Source organism: Chlamydotis macqueenii, chromosome 1, assembly GCF_036417535.1.
Source record: "Chlamydotis macqueenii isolate bChlMac1 chromosome 1, bChlMac1.mat, whole genome shotgun sequence".
Lineage (NCBI taxonomy): Eukaryota > Metazoa > Chordata > Aves > Otidiformes > Otididae > Chlamydotis > Chlamydotis macqueenii.
The window spans coordinates 55,122,755-55,141,111 of NC_141556.1; the positions used below are offsets into that span (position 1 = coordinate 55,122,755).

At 45.0% G+C, this 18,357-nt stretch overlaps 3 protein-coding genes across 6 annotated transcripts in view; 1 reads left to right on the forward strand and 2 right to left on the reverse strand.

Moving 5' to 3' along the window:
- MEI1 (meiotic double-stranded break formation protein 1) overlaps nt 1-568 on the reverse strand; it is a 40,460-nt gene extending 39,892 nt beyond the window's left edge. The window contains exon 1 of the mRNA XM_086745538.1: nt 191-568. Coding sequence (XP_086601664.1) covers nt 191-568 — 378 coding nt within the window. The remainder of the gene's footprint in view (nt 1-190) is intronic.
- On the forward strand, nt 426-4,439 carry SNU13 (small nuclear ribonucleoprotein 13). The gene is made up of 3 exons (XM_086752015.1): nt 426-569; nt 1,715-1,835; nt 2,513-4,439. The coding sequence occupies exons 1-3, from the start codon at nt 567-569 to the stop codon at nt 2,773-2,775; spliced, it is 387 nt and encodes a 128-aa protein (XP_086608141.1). The 5' UTR covers nt 426-566; the 3' UTR covers nt 2,776-4,439.
- Nucleotides 4,440-5,834: 1,395 nt separating this feature from the next.
- Nucleotides 5,835-18,067, reverse strand: XRCC6 (X-ray repair cross complementing 6). Of its 4 annotated transcripts, none has more exons than XM_086740115.1 (12): nt 17,906-18,067; nt 17,679-17,788; nt 17,081-17,219; nt 16,484-16,738; nt 15,457-15,640; nt 13,081-13,267; nt 11,745-11,913; nt 10,440-10,601; nt 9,412-9,541; nt 8,187-8,287; nt 7,129-7,242; nt 5,835-6,310 (listed from the first exon to the last, which is right to left on the reverse strand). In XM_086740115.1, the coding sequence occupies exons 1-12, from the start codon at nt 17,997-17,999 to the stop codon at nt 6,114-6,116; spliced, it is 1,842 nt and encodes a 613-aa protein (XP_086596241.1). In that variant the 5' UTR covers nt 18,000-18,067; the 3' UTR covers nt 5,835-6,113. The 4 variants fall into 4 exon arrangements, 3 of the variants coding, with proteins under 3 accessions (XP_086596241.1, XP_086596242.1, XP_086596243.1); XR_015257574.1 differs by having other exon boundaries at nt 6,172-6,310; nt 8,174-8,287; XM_086740116.1 differs by lacking the exon at nt 5,835-6,310 and having other exon boundaries at nt 8,187-8,316.
- Between the last annotated feature and the right edge of the window lie 290 nt (nt 18,068-18,357).

Consider the following 18,357-nt stretch of genomic DNA (forward strand, 5'->3'; position numbering starts at 1 on the left):
GAGCGCCACCGGGGCCCGAGAGCCGAGCGCCGCGGCGATACGCCAGCCCGGGCGCCATGATACCCCCGGCCAGCCCCGCATTCAGCGAGGGAGAGGGGGCGGGCGGGATGGGGGGCGGCCGAGGCGGGGCCGCGGTGCCAGCTGTTGAGGGGCCGAGGAAAGATCGAGCGGCGGGGCAGGCGCTGCCCACCGAGGCGCTGCCGTCGCCCAGGGTCTCCACGGCGCAGGCGAGGCAGAGCGGCGGGCGGAGCGGCAGGGCCCAGCGCTGCCCGTGCCCGCCGCCGGGCCGCGCGCACGCGGCCGCCATCGCCTGGCCGCCGCCCGCCGCGGCGCGCGCATGCGCGGCGGGAGAGACGGTGGCGGCGGGTCTCGTGCCCACCCTTCCTGGTGGCGGAGGCTCCGCCCCGGGCCACGCCCCCGGCCTCGCGGCCGCCTCACTTCCGGCGGCGACGCGCGAGTGCTTCCGCCTGTCTCCGTTCAACGCGCTCGGGACGTGAGGAGCGGCCGCGCTCCGGGGTTTCGCTCCGCTCCGCTCCGCGCCGCCCAGCCCAGGCCAGGCCGCGGCCATGGTGAGCGGGGCCAGGCGCCAGCTTCAGGCCTCCTCCTCGGGCGGCCCTGGGGCGGAGGGACGCGGGGACGCTGCCTCCCCGGCGGCGAGGCGGGGGAAGCACGTGGAGGCCGCGGCCGGTTGCGCGTCTCCTGCTTGGCGCGCTGCCCCGGAGGGAGGGAGGGAGGGAGGGTGCCCGGGGAGTGCTGGCGGTGCCTAGGGGCACCTGGTAACGGGGGGACCCCGCCCTCCCGGCCCGGTACCGTGTGTCCCCGCGGGGAACGGGAGCGTGTGCTCGGCTGGCGGCAGGGCAGGCCCGGCGCTGGGCTGCGGGTGCCTGCGGGGACGGGCGGCGGAGCTGCCGTGGGGGCTGGAGAAGGGGCCGGTCTGCCAGCGCCGGTTGTTAACGCTGCCGGTGGCTTGGCTGTCGTTCCGGCTACGCCGTTGGTGTTAACGTTGAGAAGATACGTGCGATTTGCAGAGATAAACCAACCGGATGTGCGCTCTTCTCAGGGCTTCTTTAAAATTCGTCTCTGAGCTTGTGAATTTGCTGCTGGCAGGAGGTTGTTCCTGGTGCACTGAAACACTTAATTTTATGTAGTATCCGTGGTAGCGAATGCAGGAAGGCTGCTGCTAGTTCATAAAGAGGGCCTACAGGAAAGTCAGGGAGAAACCCTTCAGCAGGGCCTGTTGTGATAGGATGAGGTGTAATGGTTTTAAAATAGAGGGGGTTAGATTCAGATTAGATATTAGGAAAAAATTGTTTACATTGAGAGTGGTAGAACACTGGCACAGGTTGCCCAGAGAGGTGGTGGATGCCCCATCCCTGGAAACATTCAAGGCCAGGTTGGACAGGGCTCTGAGCCACCTGATCTGGTTGGAGATGTCCCTGCTCCCTTGCAGGGGGTTTGGACTAGATGGCCTTTACAGGTCCCTTCCAACCCAAACTATTCTGTGATCCAAATTTGCTGTGTGAGTAGAGAGACTGCCTGCTTTGAATATGACAAGAATCCCTTTTTATAAGTAAAACAGTGGGATTTCTAGAATTGCGCGGTGACTCCAGTAGTCAATATCTGTGGTGGAGATAATGCCTGTGTAGTGTTGTTCAGAACAAAGCCCCCTTTGCTCCTGTTGTAATTAATACTCTTTACTTTTTTCTTTCTCTAGAGTGAGGCAGAAGTAAATCCCAAAGCTTACCCCCTGGCTGATGCACAGCTCACCAAAACACTACTGGATCTTGTGCAGCAATCCTGCAACTATAAGCAGTTACGCAAGGGAGCCAATGAAGGTGAGACCTTTGTGTTGTGAGGTGTGCTAGAAATCATGGCAAGGATTTTGTCAGAAGCTGTGGTTAGAGATTCTCTTCTTTCTAGCATTGGGCTGCTAATGTTACGTAGATCTGGATGTTGCAGGTGTTCCTCTCCTCCCTCTTTCTAGCCTGCTTAAGCAATATTCAGGGACAGAACTAAGCTGTAATCTCTTCAACATCTATTTACAGTTCTGGTAGATGCCCAAACTGTGTTCCTGGTGCACGTCCTGTGATCATCCATACTCTAGAGGTGGGGCACTGCGATGACCAGGTGCCCAGCCAGTTCAGAATCATAAAAAGATTTGGGTTTGACGAGACCTCTGGAGGTCTCTAATACGACCTGCTCAATGAGTGGCTCCCTTTACAGTTCCTCAGGGCTTTGCCTAGTTAAACTTTTAAAAAAACAATCCCTAAGAAGGGAAACTCTGCAGTTTCTCAGGACCCATGTCCCATGGCTTAAACCCCTCTCATAAGCTGGGGCGGGGGGGCAGGGCGGGCAACCTGTAAAATTCCAGCATACCCCAGAATCTCCCTGAGGCGATAGTCACAATCTGCAACTTGTCCCTTTTCCTGTGCGCTCACGAAGACGGCAAGTTGTTTTTCACTGGGTGTGCTTTCCAGAAGGACCTAGACTTACCCCTCAGTTTCTTTTACAGCCACCAAAACGCTGAACCGAGGGATAGCCGAGTTCATTGTGATGGCGGCAGATGCGGAGCCCTTGGAGATCATCCTGCACCTCCCTCTTCTCTGCGAGGACAAGAATGTACCATATGTGTTTGTGCGCTCCAAGCAAGCCCTGGGCCGGGCGTGCGGCGTTTCCCGGCCTGTCATCGCCTGCTCCATCACCATCAAGGAAGGATCACAGCTAAAACCTCAGATCCAGTCTGTCCAGCAAGCTATAGAAAGACTGTTGGTCTAAATGCCCATGAGTTTAAGTGTATGTGGAATAGGAAAGTTGAAGTCGGAGGGAATTAATGTCTAGCTTCAGTTGAGATGATAGTTTTTATATCAGTGTTTCATTTCAAAACACATTTTTGTTTAATAATGGCTTAGTTATTAGTGTTTCTGCCTCTCCCCACCCCCTTTTCTGTTACTCTACTCCAACACATTCATTCTCATTGTATTACTTCTTGAAAAGTGATTGTACAACTGTATTTCCTGTTTGTTTAAAAGAAAAAAAAAAAATTGCCCCGTTATCTCCATGTTTGCCCACCTAGGGCTTTTTTAACCCACCCAGCAGCTTCCTCTGCGTTGCAGTATTTCTGCTCAGCTTCAGCCTCTAACAGCTGTGAGCATCGCTGTGTTTCCGAATGGTTTAGTCTGCTGAGGACAAGGCACGTTGGTTCCCTGCACCGTGCGTGCACGCGGACTGCTGGAGTTGTTCCTTTACGTGATGGAGCAGCGTAGATCATGTGTAAGGCAGGCAGCAGCTACTGTGTAGCAGCGGATGGAGGCAGGATCAGTACACATAGCACAACCCTTTTTCTTCTTTAAACTAGATGAGACTTCTCCAAGAGGTGTGTGGGGAGCAGAAATCTTATGGCAGTACACAAGAGGAAATCTCTTTATCGCTTATTTTTTTAAGTAATGACTTTTTAAGAAAAATAAATTTGCTGACAAAGCTAAATGTAATTGTTGTTCCCCCGGGGAAGCATTTGCAGCTAACTGAAGTGTTCCTACTTGTAAAGCCAAGCTGCTCAGAGGTTGCCTAAAGGCCATTGCAGTGCAGTAGTTCATACTCCTTCAGTTTTCTTTGCTTGGATTGTATTAGTGAGCTGGGGCTTCCTAGGCTATTTAAGTACAAAACACATGGTAGAGAGCAGCCTGCTGTGGCAAACAAGTACCTTGTACCTCATGCTTTTAGGGAACCTCCTGTACTGTAGTCACCTGACTGAAGATGAACCTTCTACGTCATGGCCAAGGCATCAGAGAGCAACCAGTTTTTCAGATAAATCAAGCTGTGTCTCAAGAAGAGAATGTTAGATAATCTCACGTTCTGGAAAAGCGTGAAGCACCACCAGCATTCTGGATGAGTGGTGATTTTATGGAGCTAGCTTTAGTTAGATGCATGTTGTATAATAAATCCACTTGCTGCTCTGAGCAGGAGAGTGTAAGCCTCTGTGTTGGAATGGGTCATATCAACCTGTCTGCTATTGCAGGATGCTAAAGCAAAGCTAGCGGGGAAAGATCGATAGGTACAACAGCAGAAGGGAAAATCAGTTTTCTAATGTTTCCACAGAGGCACTAAATTCATACCTTTAGTAAGTACAGCCCGAGCAGATGAAATCAGCTTGCAAAAGACTGAAGACAAATCATGTCTATATGTTTTTGTAAATGGCTGATAACTGACATCCTTGCTGAGGTGAACTTAATACAAAGATTTTGGAGTCCTTTCATTTGTATGAAGTTTAGAAATGCTGCTGTTCCCTCCTACTGTTGCTGACTGTTGAGCTGGCTGTGTTTAAGACCACAGCTTTGCAGAGGACTTGCCCTGTTATACCATGCCAAGACAGCTGATGTAAGACAAAGCACATAAGGAGCAGCAATAAAGGATTCTTGAGCAAGCAAAACTGTCTTACTTTACTTTCCTGCTCTGAAGCCTTCCATCACATTCCTGTTGAACTTCTGCTTAATGCAATTGCCTGCTTAAAAAAAAAAAAAAAAAAGCCAGGAAGAAAATCTAATAACCTAGACACAACATGCCATTATCTTCCAAAGTCTGGAACATATACTGTGCCTGGGGGTTAGCAAGCCAAGAGAGAAGTTAACAAGGGCGTTTGGGGAATGAAAATTCACAGGATTAAGGACAGAATAGTCTTGCTATTTTATTGCGTTCAATCGTTCAAGTCTTGCTAAAACAGGCATTTACAGTAACTTCTTTGCTGAAGGGCAAAATAAATGGATTGCTCTAAATGAATCTTTATTAAAAAAATAACTACTCTAATGCAGGCTGGCTGAAAGTATAATAGACTACGTAGCTTCAATGCTGCCAAGCTCGACATGGGCTAGCTGCTCTTTCGAGAGGAGCTGTGGCGGTGGATGTGAGCAGCACGCTGGCACAGCTAGGGTGGTCACAGCTGCCTCTGATGATACACGTGCCATACTACAGCACAGGCACAACCTTAATACACGACTTAATTCTTCAGTAAGTTTCCTAATAGGAAATCCCTGAACACTAAAAACACCATGCAGACCAAAATGCATACCTTGCGTATCCCATGTTTGCATCCCATAGAAACTCACAGCTTCGCTAAACATTTAGTACTGTTTCTTAGAGGAAGGGCAATGACTATTTATTGGTTTTAGTCATCTTGCACTGCAAGACAGGTGGCGCGTGCCAGGGATGGAAGTTTAAAAACCAAAACATAGCCCCAGATGCAGCCTCTGTAGGTATGATTTAAAAAAATAAAAATACTGGATATAACAAGGGCTACTCTCCACAACTTGCTATTTTTCTATTTTTAAAGCACAGATTTGAGTACAGAAGCCTGCACAATAGTCTGACTCATACTCACTACAGAGGTGGAAAAGCTCTATGCCATCTCAGTAATTTAATTGGGGTAAGGGCTTGCAGCCTTCCACAGGATGTGACCCCTTTTTTTATTCTTTCTTTTTTTAAACCAGCTTTTGCTATTACCATTTAAAAATGGATGACCTGCCTGTGTAGCTTTGTGAAGTGCTGGCCTTTTGCCCAAAGGATCGGCTACTGCTTCCCAGTAATGATTTTCTCCTTTCTGATCTGCTAGTCATCTTTGTAACACCAATGGTGGAAAAGAACCCAATTTGATTACCGGTACTGATACTGATGGGCTGTTTTGGAGAGTAGGAGAATAATATACATTTACACCCTCTGTTAGCACACTGACTTGACCTGCTGCTTGAATTCCTGTGGTGCCACTAACACAGATCCTTCTGTTTTCTTAATCACATTGAAGTGAGTTTTGCTGTCTTCACCAAGCAAAGATGGTATAGCCAGTGTTGCAAAGTAACAAGTCCAAAATAACTTTATTAACAAACCAGGAAGGCACAAGTGTGTTCACTTGCAATGGGTGACCTGAGTTAGCAGGGAACTTAATTCTGCTTTTGGCTCCTGTGAACAGAATCCAACTTTGCAGAGATGCTTCGTAACCAAGAATAAAAAGTTTCTCCACTACCAGATTCAGCAACATTTAGTTACCTTCTTCTCCATAGCAAAACTAAACAAAGATAACAAAAATTTTAAGCAGAGAGAAGTCAACCAGGGCCTTCTGCTCCTACTCAGTGCTTGTTAAAGTATTCAGTTAACGTGTCCATGAGCTCCTGCTTCTTCCCTCCACCCTTCAGCCCGTAAAGCCTGCATGCGTCCTTCAGAACAGGTACAGTGAGCTTGCCTAGAGTGCCCTTCTCCACATGACTCCGCAGCTCATCTTTTGAGACTTCTACCTTGGGCCTCTTCTCAGTTTGACCATCAGAAGCTAGAAAGATAAATTTCAGATCACCAAGATTTTAAAAAGATTCTCAATAGAAAGACATCAATGTTTCTTATACATACTACAGTTAATGGCCATCAGCACATGGTACTTTAACAACTACCTACATACTCACAGACCTCGTTTCCACGTTTTAAGAAGTAGGTGTCACTCACTACCTAAGTCATGTAGAATTTCACTGAAGAGTGTGATCTCAAACTCAAGTGTGAAACTTTTCTGTTCTGATGGAAAGATCACCCCCAAATGAAACCTTTAAGGGATTCTCATCAAGACAGCAGAATGCAATGATTCCTCAGGGAGCTCAGCTAACTGATGCTCCCACTTCATGCAGAGTTTCATTGACTCCTAAACTACACAGGTACTTCAGCATTACCTAGACGTCTACCCCTATAGGTGCCTATCTTGGATTTGCTAAAAAGACCATGCATAGAAGTCTGCTTCCTCACCAAGAACCCAAAATTAAAACATGAACGATTTTACTACTCTGTTGTGAAAATTCATAATGATAATGATAAAAATAAAAACAAACAAGTATATATTTTGCAATAATTTACCCATACTGCTTCCTGTACTTCTGTTTTTTCATTATGCAGTTTCTCATTCCAGCAGTTCTCCAGCTGGATACCACAACATCCTCTACTCTCTAAGAATCATCGTTGGATATAAGTCCACTTTGTTGTGGAGATGAGTAAAGAGTGATTGCACAAGCAGCTTCTCTAAACTACAAGATAAACTGAAAATGCAGAAGCCTCTAAACAAAGCACAAAGAGACCATGTTGTATGTCTGCACCATCATTACTTACCTTGTTTTCGCTTTACAGCCTTCCCATCGGGACTGTAGTCAGGGGGATAAACCAGCTGCTTAAACTCCTCCACCAGGTTGCCCAGCCTGCGATTCATCTCTTCATTCTTTGGCACTGGCAAAAGAGAAAGATGCGCCCTCTCAAAAACAAAGTGATCACAGGGAAGTCTAAGTGAGGCCATCACAGATACAAGTGTGCTTCTGTAATAACTAGCATGCAAGTGTCTTGCAAGCATGCAAAATGCAAAGATCTATGTGACGATATTCACAAATGAGAAATTTACAGCTCTTGGTAGTATCAAGAGTTTATATTATACGTATGTAATAGACGCACATATCCCTGAACAGGAAACACATATGCAGAACAAAATTGACATAGTGGAAGTGATACAGAAGATCTCCTGCCTGGTTGCACAGTTACCCAGGTCTAATCTCAGACATTTAAAATACAACAAATTATATCTAAGGTTGCGAGTAGTTTGAAGGAGAACAGCTTGTTTCTGTCACATATTTCTATGATATCTAGCATAAGGACCTAGATTATTTGTCAGGTATCACTTCAGAAGAGACAAAAAGTTACTCTAACGTTATTTCTGGAGTACAACTTAATTTTAAAAAAGGAACTTCCCCTTCAGGAGTAGGTTTGTATCCTCTGACAAGATATTATTTCAGAAACTATCACAGCCACAAGGTGGCATCATTCCCTCCTAGCAGAGTAATCTCTAAGTAATTCTGCCCATTTATCAGACTGAAATATTAATTAGACTCTTGAAGAGAGGAATTTCATAGAAAATATTTCTCACCATAGAAAAAAAGGTAATTAAATTTTAATTTTGGAGGGTAAAGTGATCAATTTTTCCTTTATCTTAAAAGTGACAGCATCAGAAAGTAAGGTTTCAATATTTCAAAATGGACACATGCAGAATTCTACACCTTGGAACCATACACAACTAAAATATTTTTTAAAAGACATTTCATTTGTAGTAGCACATCTCTGACTTCAAACAAAGTCAAGAGCCCCCTACCCCACCTCCCTTCACACCCACCAATAACTCTCACTTGTAAGATCCTCAGCTTGTTCTGGTTCCATCATATCCAGCGCCAAAGCCTCCAGATTCCTGAAGTGCTGCTGCAAAACCGGGTTCTCAAAGCTGTCAGTCCTGTTAAGAACCCCCAAAATGTCAATGCGCTGTCAAGAAGAAAGACGAGACACATAAGACCTGCCACCAATCTATTTCAAAGTAAAACTTCCCTCTTTCCCACATAACAATCCGTCTCATCAGAACTGTTTTTCCTCTTTTCAGTTTACCTGCTGAATCGCTATCCCATCCTGCATCAACCACATTAGAAAGCTGTGTGAGACTTAGAACGCTGTGCGAGACAAATGGAGACAGCAGCATTCTACTTTAATACCAGTGTTGTGACCCCACAACGGAGCAGGGGAGGAATGTGAGGAGTTCTTCCACCAACTATGAAGCAGCGGCGTAAAACAACGTGTGATGAACTGACCACAAGCCCCATTCCCTCTTCCCTCCCTGTGCCACTCGGTGGGGGGGGGAAGGTAGTAGAGATAATGTTAAGCTCTGGAAGAGGAAGGGTGGGGGGAGGTTATCTCATGCTCTGTCTCATTATCCTGCTGGTTTTAGTAATAAATGAATAGTTTTCCCCAAGTCGAATCTGTTTTGCCTGTGACGGTAACTTTAAGGATTTCTCCCTGTCCTTATCTCAAACCTCGAGCTGTTTTTCTTATATTATCTCTCCCTATTCTCTCGGAGAGTGGGGGGAGTGAGAGAGAGACTGCGTAGTCTGGTCCCGATCGGGGCTGAACTATGACAACCAGTTATACTGGTATTAAAAACACCTAGGAAAAAAAAATCTCCCATAAAAGCACTTCATAAAATTTATCCTATAATGAAAAAGGCCTAACTATTCTCTCTAAAGTGCTCTAATTTAAACGATCCAGGTCTGATCTGCAATTGATTGCAGAACCACAATAAAATCTGATACCTCTGCAACAAATGACAATAGCCCAGGGAACAAGAGCAATTCTATGAAGAACTCCAGAACGTGCTACATAATGCAGATGGTGCCTGGGTATTCAGAATAATTAAGAATAGAAGTTTGGACAAAGCTACTGCAAAGGGAAGCAATTTGCATCAAAATGCATCAGAATCCCATCTTGTGGACACCACAGCTGAAGAATGTACGCAACAGAGCAAGCAATAGTGTTGTGTTTTTGTCCCCATGCCACCACCCCACAGGCACACAATTTATCTCCACATACCTGTATTTGAATCGGAGTTTTTGAATTATTTCCTTCATTTTGTCCACCTGCTCTCGATTGGCCGGCACCTTTTCTGTAAAATCAATATTCCTTTTGTCATCCGCATATGGTAGGAAAATGATGTGGAAACCTACACAGAAGAGAGAGCAGAGAACAGTTATGCAGAACCATCATCTCAAAACAATAATTTATGGGAAAGACTAAGATGCTTACTAGCTAGGTCTGATGACTCCCCAGATTAGTTGCTATTTTGCTGTAAACAACAGTAATCCATAATACCTCCTAGTACCTACAGCATGACACTCAATCTCAAAATATATAACCAACATTACTAATGGCTCTTTGAGAGAGATGCAAACCAAATGCATGCATGAGAGCTGGAAACTTGTCACCTGCTTTTCATACAAGAGATCAACTTGTGCACCTTCCCCATCTCTCACCTTATATGAGTTTGGAAAAGGCTTGTTTGAAAATTAAGTTAATGTCCACGTTTTATTTTTGAAATGCTTTACACTGCACACAAGCAGTATTATTCCCCTTCCCAGAAGAGGATTTTCCACTTGAAGAGGTGAAAAAATGGAAAAGAGCAAGAGTCAGCCTTTGCTCCCTGATCATTCCTCACTCAGCTGGTATGGTGTGAGGCTCAATATGTGAGATTATTTATTTAAGTCTTTAAAATGTATCCAAGGATACAATAAAATTCAAGGAAAGATGACATTCTGTCTAGTCAGCAAACAGAAAAAAAAAGGGGTTTTAATTTTTAGGTCAGTTACTTGAATCTGCTAAAAAGAGGAGGCAGGAAAATACTGTATCCACGTTACACCTGAGCAAGCACTGATGCAACTGGAGTTTTAAAAACAGATTCAACATCAGATGCTCACAGTGACAAAACTGAAGAAAAGGGATGTGGGAAAGCATTCTCCCGAGTTTTAAGGAGAGCAGCACCAAGAATATTTTTACACCATACAGGAGGCTATTATGCTGACTGCATCCAATCGCACAGGGAAAGGCAGCTTCTCTTCCCATACCTGGAGGGGCTATCTGCACTTTCTGCTCATCCACCTCTTCTTCCTGGGGAACCAGGGCCACGAAGCGAGGAGGAGTGTTCCGGCGGCCAGTGTATCTGCACAGTGCCATCACCTCCCTCTCCAAGCATTTCATCAATAAGGCATTAAATAGTGTTGTACTCCCTGCAAAGTAAGGACTGTATTGGTCAGTTCACAGCTCTGCTCCTTTCTTCAGGATTGTAACCCTAGACATTACAGTTTCAATATATGTGACTTCTTTGAGACGCCTGCAATATTCCAGAGGCAAAAAGCATCTTTTAGAAGGGAGAGCCCTCAAAAATGACAATGTCACTGTCTCTCCTGACCAGAGCAGTGAGAGTTCTGGTGAAAGAAATAAAATCACAAGCATCTGAGCAATGAAATACGTTTGCAAATTGGAAACAGGTCTCTACAAAGCCTCCTTCTCGTCTGGTGGGACATCATAGTAGCAGTACATCATAGGACCTTATGTAGAAGTAACACACTTAAGAGATCAGATTGCAACATTCCTCTCGAGGCACACATTTGCTTTCTATTTCACCAGATACAGTGGTCAGGAAGACCGACACACAATTAAGGTACTTTGATTCAGGAAACTGCTAAGTTGGAGAAGCCAGTGTAAAGGTTCTTCTTTAGTCAGATGCTGCAAAGCATCTGGTCGTAACTCAGCCCTCTTTATCTACCAGTACATGGAGGAGCTGAAGTTTTTTTCTTTACTGTTGCAGGTTGGCATGTATTAATATTGTATTTCTAGATAAGCAGACTTACATATACACATAGAAAGGAGACAAAAAGCAGTCCTAAGCATCCTCTCCTTTTCTGTTTACAAGCCTGTAAAGTGCTGTTAATTCAACTGTACGCCCTGTATTGTGTTTCCACTCTTAGCTCATATGGACTCAAAACCAGCAATTATCTTCACTGGTTTGGGTTTTTGGTTTTTGTTTGTTTGTTTGTTTTAATGACTTTTGCCTTCTTGTCAGGTACTAGGACCCTTCACTTTCATGAACGACAAAATCAAATATTTTGGTACTACATCTGCCTAGTTTGATTAGCTACTTGTCATGATGAATGAATCATGAAGCTCAATCGGCTCTTCTGCTATTGAAGAAAACAAGAATTAACTGCAGCTGAGAGGGGCAGTAAATGGTTAATTCCATATTTTTAACATTAGCAAGCTTTCAGGTTAGACATAGATTTTACTCTCAATGACCTCCACTCAAAGACACTATGAATCGGGTGGTTACCCTAACGCAAGGCGGTGAATCTTCTCTTGCTCTCTTTACTTACCACTTATCACGGACTCCTCAGGATAGATGAACTGGGAGGGCTTGATATGGTGGTGCTGTTTTAGCATTGAAAGTGGTTTGAAGCCAATCAGAAACAAGCCTGGAGAATCAAACCGTTTTAATTCTTCTGTTTCCTCTTTCTCCAGCACAATCTGGCGGTTTCCGTACGTCTAAACCAGGGAAGAGCAGATAGGAGTGCTGCCAGGGTTAAAAAAATTGTGGGGGGAGGGGAGGGCCAGGAAGAGGATGCAATTGCTGTCTTCCACTATTGAAAAGAGGGTTACAGACAACACAGAGCAAACTCTCATCATTAGTGCACACTGAAATGGTAAGTTACGGTCTGTGACCATTTTCCTAAGACAAATTTCACCTGGATATTAGCAAAATGCACTCTCTTAAGACAATGGTTAAGCCCTGGCACAGAGAGGCTGTCACATCTCATCCTTGGAGTTCTTCAGAGCTGTCCCAAACACACCCTGAGCAACCTGATCTGGTTTTGTGACTCTTGCTCTGGGCTGGGCAGGACCAGACATTTTCAGAGGTCAGTTACCTACTTCTGGCAGAAACAGTGACCAAGAAACAATGCTTCTGAAGCATCACTCAGATGTCACAAAACCAAAAACACATAGTAGTCCAGCTGCTGAAGTTAGATATCAGGGCTTGATGCTCAGCTTTCTGTTCATCTCCTGTCCTTTATTTCAATAAACTAATGTCCAGTATAAATAAACTTAATATTTAATCTTAGGACAACTTTAGGAGCCTTTTGCATGGAATGATACACAAAGTGTGCTTGTGACAATATACCTAGGAACTGCATATCCTGCTTTGAAATAAGGCTGTACCTGAACAGAACGTAACATTCAATCTACATCAGCCAAACTATGAAGCAAGAAGGCAAAACAAAGAACAAAATAACAAAAAATAAGAGGTAATATGCCTTTTTTGTTGTTTACAAAAGAGCTCTACCCCACTGCTGTGATTCATACTTCTATGTTTAATAAAATGGACAAATTCTGTTCCTAATGAATCAAAAGATAACACAAGGCCACATAAGGTCAGGCTCTGACAACATGGATCTGCCTTTTAGAAAGAAATTATGTGTTCCTGAGTGCACTTCCAGCAGCAGCTATGCTTTCCCTTGACAGTCACGCCAGAGAAACAACTCACTCTCACTCTGCATAGCTTACACAGTGACCAGCTTATCCCCAGGTGCATACAGACATGAACATTTCTGCATCTGATCTTGAAAGTGAAATACAAACAAAAGCAGCAAGAGAATCAGCATCTCCTCACCACATCAGAGACCGGCAAAAGCAGGTATATAATCAATACCTTACCTGAGCTCTTTTTGTGTCACTAGGCAGGAGCAAGCTGCCTGTTTTTCCATTAAACGTCCTTGTTTTTGTTTTAACTGGTTCATTAGTTTCCCGATAAAGCTTCACTGGATACGGCTTATAAGCTTTTTGAACGAGGTTGTAAACACCAACAGAAAGCGACAGATCTTTGTTCAGATACAGATTTAACCTGTGTAAAAAAGCAGATATAGACTTGAGACTTCCAAAAGTCACTTTTGCAAAAGAAAGTAATCTCCTCAGATAACTTATTTTCTCTAACCTCCTCCTATTCTCTTCCCCCAAAATCACATGTATACTATTACTTGAGTCATAATCTCACTTGTATAACAACATTCTTGCAACGCTGCCACTTCTTGTCATAAAAATTGTTTAAACACAAATAATTTACCATATTTCTTTCACCTTTTTTTCACTCTGAAGGGCAGCTATGCTCAAGCAGAGCACAAGACAAGTTCACAATTGGGTCCCCCACTTGTGCTTAATGCAACATGACCTCTAAATTCACACAGCTGTTCACGTAGAAGGCAAAATTCCCCAAAAGAACCCCATCAAGACAAACAATACCATGATTTAGGAAAAAAATAATCAGAAGTTAGAAAAAAAATTCAGAAGTAAAGGTTTAAAATTGGTCGTAATCTTCAAGTTCTGAGAGCAGAACAGTGAATTACTGTGAATGTTACTTCCTCTCCTCTAAAACGTATCACTGGTACGGGATTCTTTCTCCTCAGTTATTAGAAAACTTGAGGAACATAAAGCTGTGAGCAGGAGCAAGAATGCCAGTGATAACAGTTCAGGTTGGGATTTGTTTGAAATATATATTAAAAAAATCCAGTAGGCCGTGAAGTTCATTCCCTTACTGTGCTTCGACATCATTCTGCTGTGAAATCACTCATTAAAAAAAAACATGAAGTACGTGGTTCCAAAAATACCTTCTATCTGCTTTGTCAAGATCCCTTTAATCTCTCTGTAGTATCTCTAATCGTTGAGTAGGAGATTATAAATATCAAGGCTGTGTGAAACCACATCAAGTGCCTAGACAGACTGGTCACACAGAACTACTTAATAATAGGCCAAAATACCTACCAGTCACATTGAGATTAATTTTTTCTAAGTTAACACTGGTAAGAAAAGTCTAATTTCAACCAGATTTCACTATAAACTAACCATTTTATGTGTTGCAAATTTTTTTGTAAGACAACACCAAGCTGTGTGGTGTGGTTGACACACTGGAGGGGAGGGATGCCATCCAGAGGGACCTTGACAGGCTGGAGAGGTGGGCCCATGCCAGCCTCATGAAGTTCAACCAGGCCAAGTGCAAGGTCCTGCACCTGGGTCGTGGCAATCCCAGGTACAAACATAGATTGAGCAGAGAATGGATTGAGAGCAGCCCTGAGGAGAAGGACTTGGGAGTGCTGGTGGATGAGAAGCTTGACGCGAGCCGGCAATGTGCCCTTGCAGCCCAGAATGCCAACTGCACCCTGGGCTGCATCAACAGGAGTGTGGGCAGCAGGTCGAGGGAGGTGATTCTCCCCCTCTACTCTGCCCTGGTGAGACCCCACCTGGAGTACTGTGTCCAGTTCTGGAGCCCCCAACACAAGAAGGACATGGACCAGTTGGAGAGGGTCCAGAGGAGGGCCACGAAGATGATCAGAGGGCTGGAGCACCTCTCCTATGAGGACAGGCTGAGAGAGTTGGGGCTGTTCAGCCTGGAGAAGAGGAGGCTCTGGGGAGACCTTATAGCGGTCTTCCAGTACCTCAAGGGGGCCTACAGGAAAGATGCGGCTCTTCAGTAGGGCCTGTTGTGACAGGACAAGGGGTAATGGTTTCAAAATAGAAGGACGTAGATTTAGACTGGATATAAGGAAAAAACATTTTTACAATGAGGGTGGTAGAACACTGGAACAGGTTGCCCAGAGAGGTGGTGGATGCCCCATCCCTGGAAACATTCAAGGCCAGGTTGGATGAGGCTCTGAGCAAACTGATCTAGTGGGGGATGTCCTTGCTTCTTGCAGTGGGGTTGGACTAGATGACCTTTGAAGGTCCCTTCCATCCCTAACCATTCTATTTTACTCAGCAATAAAGTAATTTTTTGAAAAATTATCATTTCTGGCCAAACTCAATACAGGAGATGTCACACAGAGGAAGAAAGGAGGCCTAGCTTCACTCTTGCCATCCACCAAGGACAAATATCCTTGAAAGCTACAGAAGAAACACTAATCGTGGACTAAGGAATCAAATTTAGGAATGTTAGAACTGATGCCTTTGTAAACCAATCATTCCAAAAGAAGGAGGCAAGATGCAGTCTAAAAATAACATCAGGTGCCTCCATTGAACGAAATGTCATAACTAGGCACAAACCTTACTAAAGTCCGCTTCTTTGTCTCCTTTGCTCGTACTTTCTTCATGAGATGTTCCAGTTTCCCTGACTCCTCAGGTTGGATCCCAAGGTCCTCATCCTCTGCTATGTTTACGACATCTCTGTAGAACAAAGAGATATCGAACCCTCCAGGCTTCTTCAAGTGCATCAAGTCCAGGATGATACCTGGAAACAAAGGAAGAGATAGGAGGAGGATCACAGAAACTGCTTTTTTCTTACATTGCCATGTTTCACTCTCTGATTTCTCTATCTAAGCAAAGAATTTAAGCAAGAATAAGCTCAAAATTGTCATCTGCATTAGAAGTAAAAGTTTCTAGGGAAAGAGGCAAAAGACATTCTTCAACTTCAGTCAAAACAATGTAGTATAGAAAATAGTTCCTTCCTAGTTAAGAATCTGGACAACACTGTATATGAAACAGCTCTGACAAGCTCCTATAAAACGTAATCTTATCTCAGGCACAGAGGGAAGTAAAGAGTCCAGAAATTCTCCTTTCCCAGTTAATGGATTAAGGAAGCCTCCCAGGCTCTACATTCAGCACATCTGCTGAACTCCAAAAACACCGGTTATCTCAGCTACACAGCTGAACTAAGGAAGCATTCGCTCTCTAGTCTCCGAGCTCAGGTGGCTGTCCCTCAGATAATTCAAAACGTAGCCATTAAAATAATTTTCCTTTTGTGTTAACTTAGTGTTATTATTCCCTTCCTGGAAAAAAATGGTGGAACAATGAAATAGCTTGTTTTCCACAGCCCTCTCAAGTCCTGATTTATACTACCAGAGTAGAAAAAGAAATCCTAGAAAGTAAGCGTTAGTTGTTGGATCCCAGATTGGATAACAGATTTTCTATTTCAGATTAGATACCAAATTTCTAATTTAGAGAGCTTCAGAAAGATTCCCCAGTTCTGATGACATTGCATTCTTTTCCCATCACAAACTTGCAATGCTGTTAACATCTGCTGCAAGGATACATCACTTTCATTCTGCCCAAAAATAAAGGGGAAAATAATGACCTGTGTCTCTCAGATCACCAGCTCTGGTCCTGGCCAGCTTGGCTTTAGCGCTGTCATTGGCATGAGGGTCATCATCGTTGGTGAAAAGCATGATCCTTTTGTGGCTCAGTCTGACTCGAACATCACTGAAGAGATTAGAGCAGGCCCAGAGTGCTTCACCCAGTGAATAGTCAGCATTGTGGCCAAAGGTCTCACGGAAAAGTACTCGTCCTTCGTCACCCTTGTATTGGTCCAGCTCTAGAACACGCTTTGCACCTAAGGTGGGTAACAGTAGATGATGCCTTAGAATGATAATGGGCTTTCAAGAGTTCTGTTGAGAACTGACAGCAAGTGAACCACCACATTAAAACAGAAGAAAAGTCATAAGAAAGGGATTCAAACCAACTATAATACAAAAAACTGAGCTCCCACCAACATTCTAAACTTTCAGTAAATTTCTAAAAATATCTCTCCCACAATGCACATCTCAGTAATAGGAACATTTTTTTTATCTGATAGCTCTTTGTTTTCAGAGAAGCTAGTGACTGACAACGCTACTACACAGACTTCCTTACTCTATCTTTCTACATAACCTTCATATCACTTCACTGCTTTTACCTGGATTGTCCAGCTCCTGAAGAACGTAGATGTGCTTGAAATCTGCTGAGTTCTTGTTCTTTTCTGTACCATAGAACACAACACTTAACAGGTCCCTGTCACTACTAATAATTTTGCTGGTATACACATTCCGAATGCACTGAAAAAAAAAATGTACACAGGTCAAAATATGAAGAACACCAGTTGCAGTAAGGCTGCAAAACTTTTGTCTTTCGCATTTAGCAGTTTATACAAGTAGACTTGAGCAAACAGAAAAACTATAACAAATGTTTTAAGCTAAATTTCAGCAGGATAAATACTTTGGGATCTTGTTTTTCAACAGATTTTTTTCAGTACACAGCCTTATATATTTTTCATTAGCATTCCCTTTCTACTAGCAAGATCCATGAAACAAACAATTCTCAAATACACCAACCTGGTGGCAGACTGATCGCTCATTCTGTAAGCATTTCCCTGACGGAGCTGTGGACACGGCTCACCAGCCAACGGATCTTTACAAACCCACAGCCACTCAGCAAACTGAGCCGCCTTACACCGAGGGATGAGGCAGAGAGACAGCCCGGTAGCTGTACCCACGAAGCACCCCGAGCAGCCTTACCTGGATGGTCATGTCAAAGGGAGTCACCTCGTCCCCGTCGGACTCAAACATGGCCTTCGAGGCATCCACTAAGAAAATCAGGCTGTCCCGACCTGAGAACCTGTAGTCCCCTACGGAAACGGGGGAGGGGGAGAGACACAGTTTTAGCAGCGGCCTCCTCCTCCCGCTGACCCCCGAAGGCAGCAGGCCCCAAGCCCGCCCTCCGCGAGGGGGTGGTGGGTCCTTACCGACCGTCTCAGCCCCCTCCTCCTGCTGCTCGTCCGCCGCCTCATCCTCCTCCTCCTGCCCCTCGCTCCGGTAGTAGGATACCCATTCCGACATGGCTCCCGCACTGCGCCAGGCCCCGCACCTGCGCGCTCCCACCCGAGCCCAACGCTCAACCAACCGCCGCGGCCGCGCGCCGCTGCCTGCCGCTCACCAGAGGACCCGCCTCCCGTGGTAGATTTGGCCAATGGCAAGAGAGGAAGGGCGCCGCGCCCTCCCCCCGCCCACGGAAAGCCGCCCCTCCCCTCCGCCTGGATTGGCTGCGAAGGGGAAAAGAAGGCGGGAGCTCTGCTTGCCCTGCGCGTGGCTCCAGGTAGCAAGCCGGAAGAGGCGCCAAGCCTCAGCCAATGACGGGGGGGGGCTTCCCCATTCCCCGCCCACCGGCCTCTTGCTCCGCCTCCGCGACGCCCCCCGC